The following is a 12430-nucleotide window of genomic DNA, read 5'->3' on the forward strand; positions in this document are numbered from 1 at the left end:
AGGCGGCTGCGCAGCTCCTGTGCGCACACACACACACCAGCAGCACACTGGCATTTCAGAGGAGGCCAGGCACACACAACTGAAAGAAAAGTACTCTGCTCAGCCCGGCAGCGGCTCCCAGACCCCCGGCCCCCTCCGGCATGGCTTCCGAAGAACTCTATGAGGTACTGTAGCCCGGTCGGGCGGACACCCCGCCAGGGGCGCTTGGGAGGAGGGTGGGGAAACAAGTGACCCTTCCAGGCAGCTCTTCTTCCCCTTTCCTCCTCAGCATTCCCCCCTCCCCCGTGTGTCGGTGTGCCTCTCCCGGTAGTTGTATATGTGTATGTGTGCAGAGTTGTACTCCTGTCCCTCCTTCCTCCCACCGGCTGCTGCTGCACCTTCATCTTCCTCCTCCTCTTCCTCGTATACACTCTGTAATAGCCCGTATGCTGCTCAACACTCATCAGCAAGCAGTTTGCTGGACAGAAATCATGAGCAGAGCCAAGTGTTGGGCCGGCCTTCCTCCTCTGCAGCCGCGATGAGGGAGAGCACACAGCAGCCGTGACAGTGACTTTGCTGGGCACACTGGTAGGCTTGTGAGGAAAGTGCTGCGAGAAGTGCTGCGGATGGGGGGAGGACTTTCCGCTAACTCCTGTGCCGACATATGGGTGCTGGAGGAGCTCACATTGTGGGGAAAAGTCATCTTTGTGAATGTGCTGAGGCAGCAAGGCACGTAGCATGTGGAGGGAGGGCAGACACGTGTGATTGGGTAGAGGGGGATGTCAAGTATTGGCAAAGTCCTTACCTACTATTACTCACTTTTTGTTTTCTTTCTGGGATACTTCTCATTTTCATCCTTCCATGCTCTGTCCACCATAGTGTAATCCAAAATAAAAGTACTTACAACAAGGCAGAACTAACCTCGCTAGCCTTATAGCCAATGTTCCAGGTGAAAAAAACAAACCTGGCCGCCCCCACTTTGCAAGAGTTCACTTCATTTGCCTAGGGGACCGGTGTAAAGGACTTTTACTTACTCGATCGCCATAGCTTCTTACCTCATCTGCTCAGGCAGAGGCCCACTGATGTCATCGCATCTAATGCAGGGCCCTGTATTATTTATGAGAATGCCAAAGGATGAGCCGGAGGGGGGCGGTGAGCGACGACCACCAGGGGAGCAGGAATCGGGTAATTAAAAGACCTTTTAAGCTTATAGATTATCTGCAGATTTTCTATGATCAGATGGAAAAAGTGCAACAGATTCCTCCATTTATGCTAAGCTGTGTGGATGGAGGAATCTCCCTCTGGGACAACCTTCAGTGTCTTGCTAGTTGGCCCCACTGGCTCTCAAAATACCTGAAAAATGCGTGGATCCCATCAGATGTTCAGGTATTTTGAGAGCCAATGGGGCTGACTAGCAAGATACTGAAGCTTGGCCCAGTGGGAGATTACTCCACCCATACAGTTTAGCGTAGCTGGAGGAATCTGTTGCACTTTTTCCACCTGACCATAGAAAATCTGCAATCTATAGGTGTATGACCAGCTTTACAAATCACCCTAGACATAAACGAGTAGGTAACCCTTGCACTGGGGCTGCCACCACACTGCAAGGGTTAACTGCTTGTTTATGTCTAGGGGGATGTGTAAAGGTCTTTTACTTGGATTGATTTTTCTTCACCAGAGATGGGCTTCAAGAGTTACAACTGGCTTTTGAGGTTCTCTTTAGTAGTCAATGGACAACTGGTTCTTAAAAAAATAAAAATGGATTCCATATTGGTACATTCTGGCTTAACGTAATATTAAAGGAGAACTATGGGTCAGTGTTTTTCCCCATAGTTCTCCTTAGGGTAACGGGAGGACACAAACTAGCATCCTCCCGTCACCCTAAGCTCAGTATACCGCGAGCTGCAGCTCGCGGTATACTGAGACGCCGCACCCGGAGCGGATCCCGCCGTAGATGACGGGATCCGCCCAGCTGCGTGAATGACAGCTGGCTCTGCCTATCTAGAGGCAGAGCCAGCTGTACCCGCCCCCTCCCCCGTCCGTTCGCCAGTCAGCGCTGGCAGATCAGAGCGGGGAGAGGGGAATCCAGCCCCTCCCCTGTCATGGCAGAGAGCCGTGACAGGATCGAGAGGTGAGCGAACCTGGTATGTGTTCGCTCACCTCCCGATCTACTGAGCCGACCTGTGACAGTCTCATTGTCACAGGTTGGCTAGAACTATGAGGTGAGTGAAAAGCACTCACCTCATAGTTCTCCTTTAAACTCTCAAACTTTTTTTCACTATTGAATGCTGGTAAAACATATGTACATTGCCCAGCAAAGTGTATTTTATTTTGTTTTTTATTTTTGTCTAAGCACTTGCAGTCATGTTTTCAAACATCTGGCTCCTATTCAGCTCAGCTTCCCTGAACTTCCTGTGCAAGAGCACAGTCTGCATCAGCTGTCCATCTGTTAGGCTGGAGAAGGAAAGAGGGAGAAGCAGGGAATGGGTTGCCTTGCTGTGTTAGTAGTATACGAACAGACCGTACTATCCAGAGAATTCCAATACTTCTGACTTTATTGAAATTAACAGCAAATCCAGTGTAACAGTGTATGTAACAGCAAATAGCAGTACTGCAAACCCCCAACCAGCTACAAACCTCTCATATGTGTCACCCGTTGGTTTATTCATGGGGTGAATGAAATAAATCTAACTGATTCCTCCAGACTTGCTAAATAGCATGGCTGGAGGAATCTTTCCCCACTGGGCTATTGTATTATGGAACCTGCCACTGTCAGAATACCCAAACAGTGACTGCAGCTGATTGGCTGTTGTCAACGTTCAGCTGACGGTTTCCGGCCCGGCTTCTTACTTTGAGCAATGGTCAATTAACTTTTGTCGTGCTAACGGGCCCCCAACTGTTAGAAATTTGGCCAATTCCTGTGAATTGGCTGAAATTCTTACAGTATAGGGTCTAGCTTTTTGTTGCCATCAATATAATCTACAATACATTAAAAAAAGAGTGCTGCAAATAAAGTGATCACCATTAAATGGTCAATACTCAGGAGCCTGAGACAAAAATTGTACATGCAGTTTAGCCTTTACATGAAAGTGACATTAAACTCAGAAGTTAAACCTTAAAAATGCATTCAGGTACCTTTTTAACGGTAGCAAAAATGTATCTTATTTGTGTATCACTCGGCTGTAGATCCTCAAATCATCTCTGAATTAGTGCTGACACTGTCCTTCCTTCTGGAGGGTGGCTACTTTTGTTCCCTATGGTCCCTGTGTGTGTTGTAAAGTTGCCACCGCTCCAAGCTCACTCCTGTGATGGACTATAATTTCAATACAAATTAGTAAACTAAACATGGGATTGTAGCCCATCACAGGAGTGAGCTTGGAGCGGTGGCTACTTTAGAACACACACAGGGACCATGGGGAACAAAAGTAGCCACCCCCAGAAGGAAGGACAGTGTCAGCACAAATTCAGAGATTATTTGAGGATCTACAGCCGAGTGATACACAAATAAGATACATTTTTGTTACTAGCTAAGATACTTGAATGGATTTCTAAGATTTAACTCCTGAGTTGAATGTCACGTTAAATTGTTGCTAATATAGCTACATTAAACACATGCCATATCAACCATAGATTTTGTTTTTTAATTTGCTATTGATCTGGCACCAAAAGATCTTTATGTTTTAGTATCTGTAATAATTATACTTTTAATTGGATAGCAACCTGTTGTGAATAGGCAAGAATCAGTAATTCAGCGGTTGAAAACATTGATTGTTTTGGTGTTTAAAGTGATCTGTCTGCTTGGTTGTGCTTCAGATTCTGAATGTGGTATAAAGGCAACAAATAATCCATTGGTCAGTTTTTTTGGTAATTCTGGTAATGTGTTGGAAACAAATTTGAACACTTTTAGAAGTTAACAAACTATTCAGTCAAAACTAACATTAAACCTTGACATTTGTGCAGCTACAAATTTACCACCTGAGGATTTCTGTTTTTCATCAGTGTATAGCTGTATGTGTTATTGGTAATCTGATGGTGTGGGAACACCAATCAATTAGCTCTGTAGATGTGTAGAATGGTTACACTCAAACCTGTACATCGTGTCCATTAAGCCTGTTCAATAGAATATCTTGCATATTGTACTGCACAGATGAGTGCTATGTGTGCTTGGGTCAATGAGGTTTTTAGGCACTGTAAAAAAGATGACCCTGATTAACTAAAGGAGAGCGTGTTCACTTTACAAAGGGAATCTTCAGCTTAATGACTGGGATGCCTGTGCTGACTTCCATCATCCAATAATGTTAGAGCAAAAATCAATTTTTTTTCTTATTTTTAATTTATTATTATAATTTTCCTTTGCACGTGATGGATATTATTTTCAAAGTGAATTTTCACCACATCCACTAAGCTAACTGTTAAAATCCCTTGCAAAGTGAAAGTGCTCCATTGCTTTAGTAAATCAGGGTTTATGTGTGTTGTTATAATATCCCAGTTTTGGGGAGTTCTTTATACACCGTTTCAACACTTCTTCACGGAGTATGACTTAGGAAAAGTGTGTAATGTTGTATCACTGCCTGTTTTCTTGAGAAATGTTTTCGTCTTTTGTCTGCTTCTGGTGGAAGCTTCTGACCAAGCTGTTTTGGAAAGTGGACCTTTTTATAAGGGTTCATGCATGCTATTATTTTTTTTTTCCTTGACTTGGTCTGCTAAATATTATAATTTCTTTTTTTGACCTTCGTGAGATTGTAGAATAGGATTTCACAATATGGACATATCCCACAGTCTCCAACTATATTCAATAGAATTCTTAATATACAAATGATAGGGTAAACTGATAACTCTCCCAGTTGGATGCGGCTTCCAAACCTTCACCAAGAGGGTTGTATAGGAATGGTCATATTTTCTACCAATGGACATTTTTTCTGGGTGTTACCATTGGCCACTATCGCATCAGAAGTCAAATATATGAGGTGATCTTCATTTAAAGAACTATGGGTTTAAGGCTTTTCCCCATAGTTCTCCTTAGGTGAACGGGAGGACACAAACTAGCGTCCTCCCGTCACCCTAGGCTCAGTATACCGCAAGCTGTAGCTCGCGGTATACTAAGACGCCGCAGTATACCGCGAGCTGCTGCTCGCGGTATACTGAGACACCGCAGCTGAAGCGGATCCCGACAATTATGTCTGGATCCGCCCAGCAGCGTGACTGACAGCTGGCTCTGCTTATCTAGGGGCAGAGCCAGCTGTACCCGCCCACTCCCCCGTCCGTTCCGCCAGCCAGCGCTGGTGGAGCGGGGAGGGGGGAATCCAGCCCCTCCCCTGTCACGGCAGAGAGCCGTGACAGGATCGAGAGGTGAGCGAACGCCGGTACGTGTTCACTCACCTCCCGATCTACTGAGCCGACCTGTGACAGTCTCATTGTCACAGGTCGGCTAGAACTATGAGGTGAGGGAAAAGCACTCACCTCATAGTTCTCCTTTTAATGCATTGTTTACATCTCCTAACTGTACTATACTTTATTTTATAATAATTTAAATAATGAAGTACATTTGGAGGTAAATACCCATGCTTAATTGTATTTGTTGTCAATTGGCATTAAGAGCAACTAGTAGTCATGTACTTCAAAATGTCTTCTAAATCTAATTACAGTTTTTATTTCTGTAATTTAGTGCTGCATTGCATCATATTTCACTGTTTTGCTCATCAGTAAAAAGGCTCCAGAATGTTTTCAGAAATCCTTCAGTGGTCTCTATCTTCTCTTTGATTTGACATCCAAGATTTACATCTAGCTAATACGTAGCATATGAAAGATGCCAAAATCGTTTAACACAAAAAAAAAATACAGATTTATTTGGAAAAATATGTTGGGTATGGATCTGTTAGGCCGGGTTCACACCTGGGCGTTTTACAGCGCTGTAAAACGCTCAAAACAGTGAAATCCCATACTTCCCTATGGGCATGGTTCCCACCTGGGCGCAAACAAGTACAGCAGCTTCTTTGGGGCATTTCTCAGCACGTTTCCATTGGTATTCCTGAGTGTGGCTCGGGGTTAACAAAGCGGTAACCCCGAGCCACACTTGGGAATACAGTGCAGGACTTATTTTGTCCGCGATCCCCGCTGTTTCCTCTGGTGGTAGACAACTTCCAAATTCCATCCCGTGCAGGGGGGCGGAGCCGGCGGGAAGTTTGAAAGTGGAAAGAAAATAGGGAAAAAAATAAAAAAGCATACCGCCAGTGAAACGCGCGTTTCACTGAACTGAAAAACGAGCTGAAAAAATACGCCCAGGTGTGAACCCAGCCTTAGTGTTTGAGGTGGCTTCGTTGACATTTAATAAGAGTACATGCAGGTCAAAACATATTATTGAAGAACTTCCTTTCTGTGACGGGCTTTTGTATCTGAATTTTACCTTCAGCCATTTAAATGGACTGCAACTGAACATAGTTTGGTCATTAGTTGTACGTTAACACACAAGTTGATCACTCACATCTTGGAGTTTTTAGTTTGTTGTTCTTCATATTTGCACACTTGTATGTTCTATTCGATTTATACTTTTTGAGGTTTACAGTTTTTTCCAAAAGTTCCATTTGTGGAAACACCTACAAGGCTCCATTCATTTTCACACGTTTTGGGTGAAGAAGTCCTGTTCACCGCATCTGTGATGCATTTTCTACAGTTTAGTGGTGATGCATGTTGAATGTGCTTTGCATATACAATACAATGCACCTAACAGACGTAAACTGACCTTTAACGTTTAATTTCAGTAACTCACTGATGGTGATTATCTGTCCCAGGAATTTTGGATTCAGAAGATATTGCTGTTGGTTATGTGTTTAGATGAAGCACTGAGATCTTGATGAGGTGCTGAATTAAGTTTTTTACTTGCTTAGCAGGACATTATATCAGCAACATATATGTTGCTATATCACATTTAGCTTCTCTCGAAGGAAACTGTGACGATCCTTTGGCAATGGTTTGGTGAGTGCGTACGCAGTCATTTTATGTAGGTATGTTGAAGTCATGCCCTGCTTCTCCGTAGTACTTCTTAGGTAGGTTGGCGTCTGACAGCATGCATCTGGCCATTTCTATAAGAGTGTGATTTTTTTTTTTTTTTTCCCGTTCCGCTACCTTTTGTTCAGGAGTGTATTGTGTGGTGGTCTGGTGTACTATACCCTGTTTATTAAGATATGATTCCATTTCCTTACTGATGTATTCCCCTCCATTGTCGGTGCGTATAATTCCTGGTTTCAGTTGGAATTTGTTGCAGGACATGGCTGCAAACTCTTTTTGTGATGTTTAATTCTTATGCTTCATCAGATAAGTTGTTGTGTACTTGGAATAATCGTCAATGAAAGTCAGTAGATATCTGTTCCTGCCTGATGTGGGAGTTTTCATTGGTCTGCACACATCACTGTGTATGAGCTCCATAGAGTGGGTGCTCTTTCTTTGAGTTGCCTGTGGAAGTGGGGTACGTGTGGCCTTTGTTTCCATATAGCATTTGCATGTCATGAGCATTTGGCAGGGCAGTACAGTTATATCTTCTGGTGAGCCTTTCTTTACAGGGTCTTTTATGGATTCTGGGTTTTGGTGCACTAGTTGTCTGTGCCATAGATGGATACATTTGTTTGTGGATTATGAGTGGCTGTCTCGACTTGTTCGTCTGCGCAGTCTGTACTAGTGTTCATCTAGTTTTTCCTTTTATTAAGATTTGCTTATTGTTTCGGATTGTGCATTCATCACCTCAGAATTGAACTGTGAGACCGTAATTAGCCAGGGTTTTCACTGATAGGAAAGCTGCCTTTTAGGCCTGGAACATACAGTACATTTTTCACAAGGATACTCTTGTTTGTCCCCTGACTGTGTGATACAGTTCAAGGATCCTAGACCTTCACCTTCTGCAGTAATACTTTTCCCGTTTGCTAGGAAGTTTTTGTCCTTTGCACTGAAATCAATTTCTGTGAAAAAAGTCTCATCACTAGTCATGTGATTTGTTGCACCCGAGTCAATACACCATCCGCCTGGTATACTGTTCTGAGTCACTTTAAAGGTAGCTCTCCATAATGTGCCTGCAGTTTTCTTTGGGGCTGCTTTAGCTCTTTCTCTTATAGGCGCCTCTCGCTTTCTCTGCTCGGCTTTCCAGATCGAACAGTTGTTTGTTTTGCTTTGCGCTCTCATGCACCTTAGAGACTTTCTCGTTTTCTTCATTGTGCATATTTTCTTTCCTTCTATCATATTCATCGATTTAATTTTCCTTTGGTGCATTCTAGTTTTAGTTCCTGCTAAGGTCTGGTTTCTAGAGCGTTAATAAGAGCGCTGTATGACTCTGGAAGGCTGCATAGCAGTAATGCCACCATGTGATTATCTTTAATTTCCTCTCCCATTACACGAAGTTGTTCTATGATTTCCAGCATGACATTTATATGTTCACGCATAACCTGGCCTTTTTCTAGCCTCATCTTGTATAGCGTGTGCAGCAGATATAGTTTAATGTTTAGGTTTGAACGTTTATGCCACTTCTGTAATGCAGCCTACCTACATTTAGCTGTATTTTCTTTTATTATGTGGATGAGCTGGCTATCTTCCACTAGCAGACTTATAATTGCTTGCTTGTTCTTCTTGTCCCATACCTCTGCGGGTCCATTACTGGGTTTGTCTGTACTCAGTACTTGCCTTGCTTGAACTTGCATATAGGGCTGCAGCTAACGATTATTTTCATAATCGATTAGTTGGCCGATTATTAAGTTTGATTAATCGGTTAATCGGATTAGAGCTGCAGCTAACGATTATTTTCAAAATCGATTAGTTAGCCGATTATTAAGTTCGGTTAATCGGATAAACAATAAAATAAAGTTTAAAAAATGGCTCCAGTGATGGACTAAATAGCTGGTAGTTGCTATTGTTGAGCTTTGCGATTGCAAATGTCATATCTGAACTACTTGCCGTCTTTCAGTAGCTTGGATGCGGCTCATGTTGACTTGCAGTATTCTGATCAGTGTCTGGGCACATAACCTGTTGTTGGTTATGTGTTTAGATGAAGTACTGAGATCTTGAGGAATGCTGAAATAAGTTTTTCTTGGTTAGCAGGACATTATATCAGAATACAGCATTTACAGCATATATAGAGAACTTCCTGTATATCATAGGTAGAAGCATGCATATAGACTTGACTTGCACTACAGCACCGTCTACTGCTCAAAAGAGATAACAGTACATCAGAATGTCAGTAATACCATCAGTGTATATTAGCATATGTTGTTGTATTTCCAACAAATGCTTCCAATTCAATAATGCTCCCTTTTCCTAAAAAACTATAAACTGAGAACTTTTCATATGGTTCTAGTGTCCCAAGATTATAGCATGAATTCACAAGGCCCCATGATGCATTTTTATCTCATGATGTATCATTAAAGGATGTTTATAGTTGTAGCCGACCTGTGACATTGAAACTGTCACAGGTCGGCTCAGTAGATCGGGAAGTGAGCGAAGACATACCGGCGTTCGCTCACTTCTCGATCCTGTCACGGCTCTCTGCCGTGGCAGGGGCAGGACTGGATTCCCCCCTCCCCACTCCGATCCTCCAGCGCTGACTGGCAGAATGGACGGGGGAGGGGGCGGGTACAGCTGGCTCTGCCTCTAGATGGGCATAGCCAGCTGTCACTCACGCAGCTGGGCGGATCAGTATACTGAGCTTAGGGTGACGGGAGGACGCTAGTTTGTGTCCTCCCGTTACCCTAAGGAGAACTATGGGGAAAAGCCCGACCCCATAGTTCTCCTTTTTAAGTTTCATTCATAAAAAATATTGTATTAAAGTTTTTGTTGTAGGGCAGCACTTTTAGTTAGTTTCTGTTAGGTGACCTACTATGTATTTGCTATTTTGCTTTTTAAGCCAAAACGTCTGAGAATGGAACGGAAATGTGCTGTCTTTGGATCTAAATTGAGGAGTTCCTGGTCTAAGCCACTTTGACAGTCCTGCATTAACATTGTTGTTAAAAATCTGTATGCAGTTGCTTGTAGTAACTTAGCCTCTTCAGTGAAAATAATTGTTTTCTAACGTGTAGTCTTTTTAGATCCCTTTTGCTAGGCCCTACTTTACCTTAACTAGTGCCTTTCTCTCCTGCAACCTCTGTGTCTGCAGTTAGAGACAACCGTCCCGAGGTGGACATAAAGAGTTTGCACAGTGATCCTGTTAATACCCAACCATATCTTATGGGGATGAGAAATTGGTGAAGGATAGGGCTCCCAGACCCTCTAAATGTTATATTGTCCCTGCAGAGATGTTGATGATGTGCAAATATTCCATTTTGAAGAGGATCCTGAGGCTGTCTAATAAGAAACATTCCCATTCTTTCCCATCTCAAACTATCTATGGCAAAAACATACGTTGCTAAGAACTTTGACGTTCTGGCTATCTCAGTTGAAAGTGCACCTGGAAGCAAGCACTCCTAGGGAAGAAATGCTAGATTATTTTCTATTTTATTCAAGGCTGTAGGTTTTATAGCATATACTGCTGCAGAGTCAGTCAACATGTCTGCTAGGTCCTTTGCCTTATTTAATTCATCCCACTGTGCCTTGTCTTCAAGGCCCAAGTTTTGTCTGTGCAGCATGCTTTTTACTGGGGATCTTCACTTTAAAACTCAATTAGAAGCTACCCTTGAAAGTAGAGCTGACAAGAAAAAAAAGTTACTGGTTAAAAAGAAAAAAAAAAACCTTTTATCAAGCATTTCATTTTGAGATCTCAAAATGGAGTCTAAAGATTCATCCAACGACCTGAAGTTTTATAAATATTGACAAGGCCAGAAGGGAAAGCATAGGGGGGGGTGCTCTTTTACCCTCTTGATCAACCTGCAAATAACCGTCTTATTCCTGTGTGAGGGAGATTAGGTTTTTTCCACAGTGCAAACAAGTTACCTCCCAATTTATTGCTATAGAATGGAATTCAACAGCCCTCCCCCACACAGTTCATAGGGACATTCTCTTAAGGGACACGAAAAGAGTGCCATCTCTTCTTGGGGAGCTATTAGGATAGAATGTTATTACTCGGTTTCCACTCTCGGAGCGGGGCAGGATTTTTCAAGAAACCCTCAAGATAATTCAGATTAATCCTGAACCTCAAGAGGTTTTGATTGGACTATTTCCAGTAGATCAATGAATTTAACAATTCTACAGAAAAAATGGTTCATGGTGCCTTTAGATTTAAGAGATGATTATCACCATGTCCCCTTAAGAGTCAGCTCACAGAAGTTTCTGCATCTTGCTGTGAAGTTGGAAGTCAGACAGTTACAGTTCTAATTTAAAGCTCTACCATTTGGATTCTCCTCAGTCCCTTTGCAATTACGTCAGATCATGATTGTACCATGATCTCTTGGTGGCACAGTATCAAGAGCAACTGCAGTTAAATTTTAAGACAACACTTCCCCCTCTCCACCTAACTTCTCAGACGTGATTCACATGACCAATCTACAATGCTCATACGAACGTATGTATGCATACAAGAATTACACCTTCCATCTATTCTATAAACAATGGTGTAAATGGCTTACAAGCTCATATTTCACACAGTGACCATACATATTCACTAGGGTTGCACAGATACCAAGTACAGTACTCTGTACAAGTACGAGTACATGTACCGATACTTTTGAGCTCCAAGACTACACTAGAGAAAAATTCAAAAATTAGGAGGCCGCTGTCATTTGTAAGGAGCACACGGATCTCCTGGGATTTGTACATCTCTGTTTTAATGTATGATTTTGTTTTTATAAATATAAATAAAGGGATGCACAGATACCAGTTTTGCGAGTACTGGTACTTGCCGAGTACTTACAAGTACGAGTACTGATACATGTTTGTTTATTGTCATGTGGCAGTTTTTCTAAAACAATACAGACTAATGATTTCAAGACAGTGGTGGAGTGCCAGAGCCAGGTCCCAGCTACAACTGCTGCAACTCTGGTAGTTCTCATGAAAATGCCAAGTATCTGCACTGGTACTCAAAGTATCTGTGCATCCCTAATATTCACTAGAGTTTTCTCTTTTTTTTTTTTTCTTCAGGTGTTCCTTTTTTTTCCCCCTGTTTTTAGTTTTTGTTCAGTTTTGATACAGGTGTTACTAAACTAGTTGTACCATATACTCCTTTGTCCTCTCCGCACTGCATTTCGAACTTGGTCGCAATTACATGTTGATCCTTATATATGTACCAACTGAAAGTTCTATATTTTAGAGCTGCAGCTAACGATTATTTTCAAAATCGATTAGTTAGCCGATTTATTAAGTTCGGTTAATCGGATACACAATAATAATAAAAAAAAATGGCTCCAGTGATGGACTACTAGTTTGTATTGAGATTGTAGTCCATCACAGGAGCAAGCTTGGAGCGGTGGAAAAAAATAGTGTGGTGTGCAATATAGTGAAAAGGAAAGTGTAAAATTATACAGCAATGAATGCAGAATTGCACCGG

At 42.4% G+C, this 12430-nt stretch overlaps 1 protein-coding gene across 1 annotated transcript in view; it reads left to right on the forward strand.

Annotated features, from left to right (window-relative positions):
* Window positions 1–6: 6 nt before the first annotated feature.
* Window positions 7–12430, forward strand: part of CDYL (chromodomain Y-like) — a 64671-nt gene continuing 52247 nt past the window's right edge. The window contains exon 1 of the mRNA XM_018570562.1: window positions 7–164. Coding sequence (XP_018426064.1) covers window positions 141–164 — 24 coding nt within the window. The 5' untranslated portion in view covers window positions 7–140. The remainder of the gene's footprint in view (window positions 165–12430) is intronic.

This window comes from Nanorana parkeri, unplaced genomic scaffold (assembly GCF_000935625.1).
Source record: "Nanorana parkeri isolate BGI_ZX_2015 unplaced genomic scaffold, ASM93562v1 scaffold1557, whole genome shotgun sequence".
In the NCBI taxonomy this organism is placed as follows: domain Eukaryota; kingdom Metazoa; phylum Chordata; class Amphibia; order Anura; family Dicroglossidae; genus Nanorana; species Nanorana parkeri.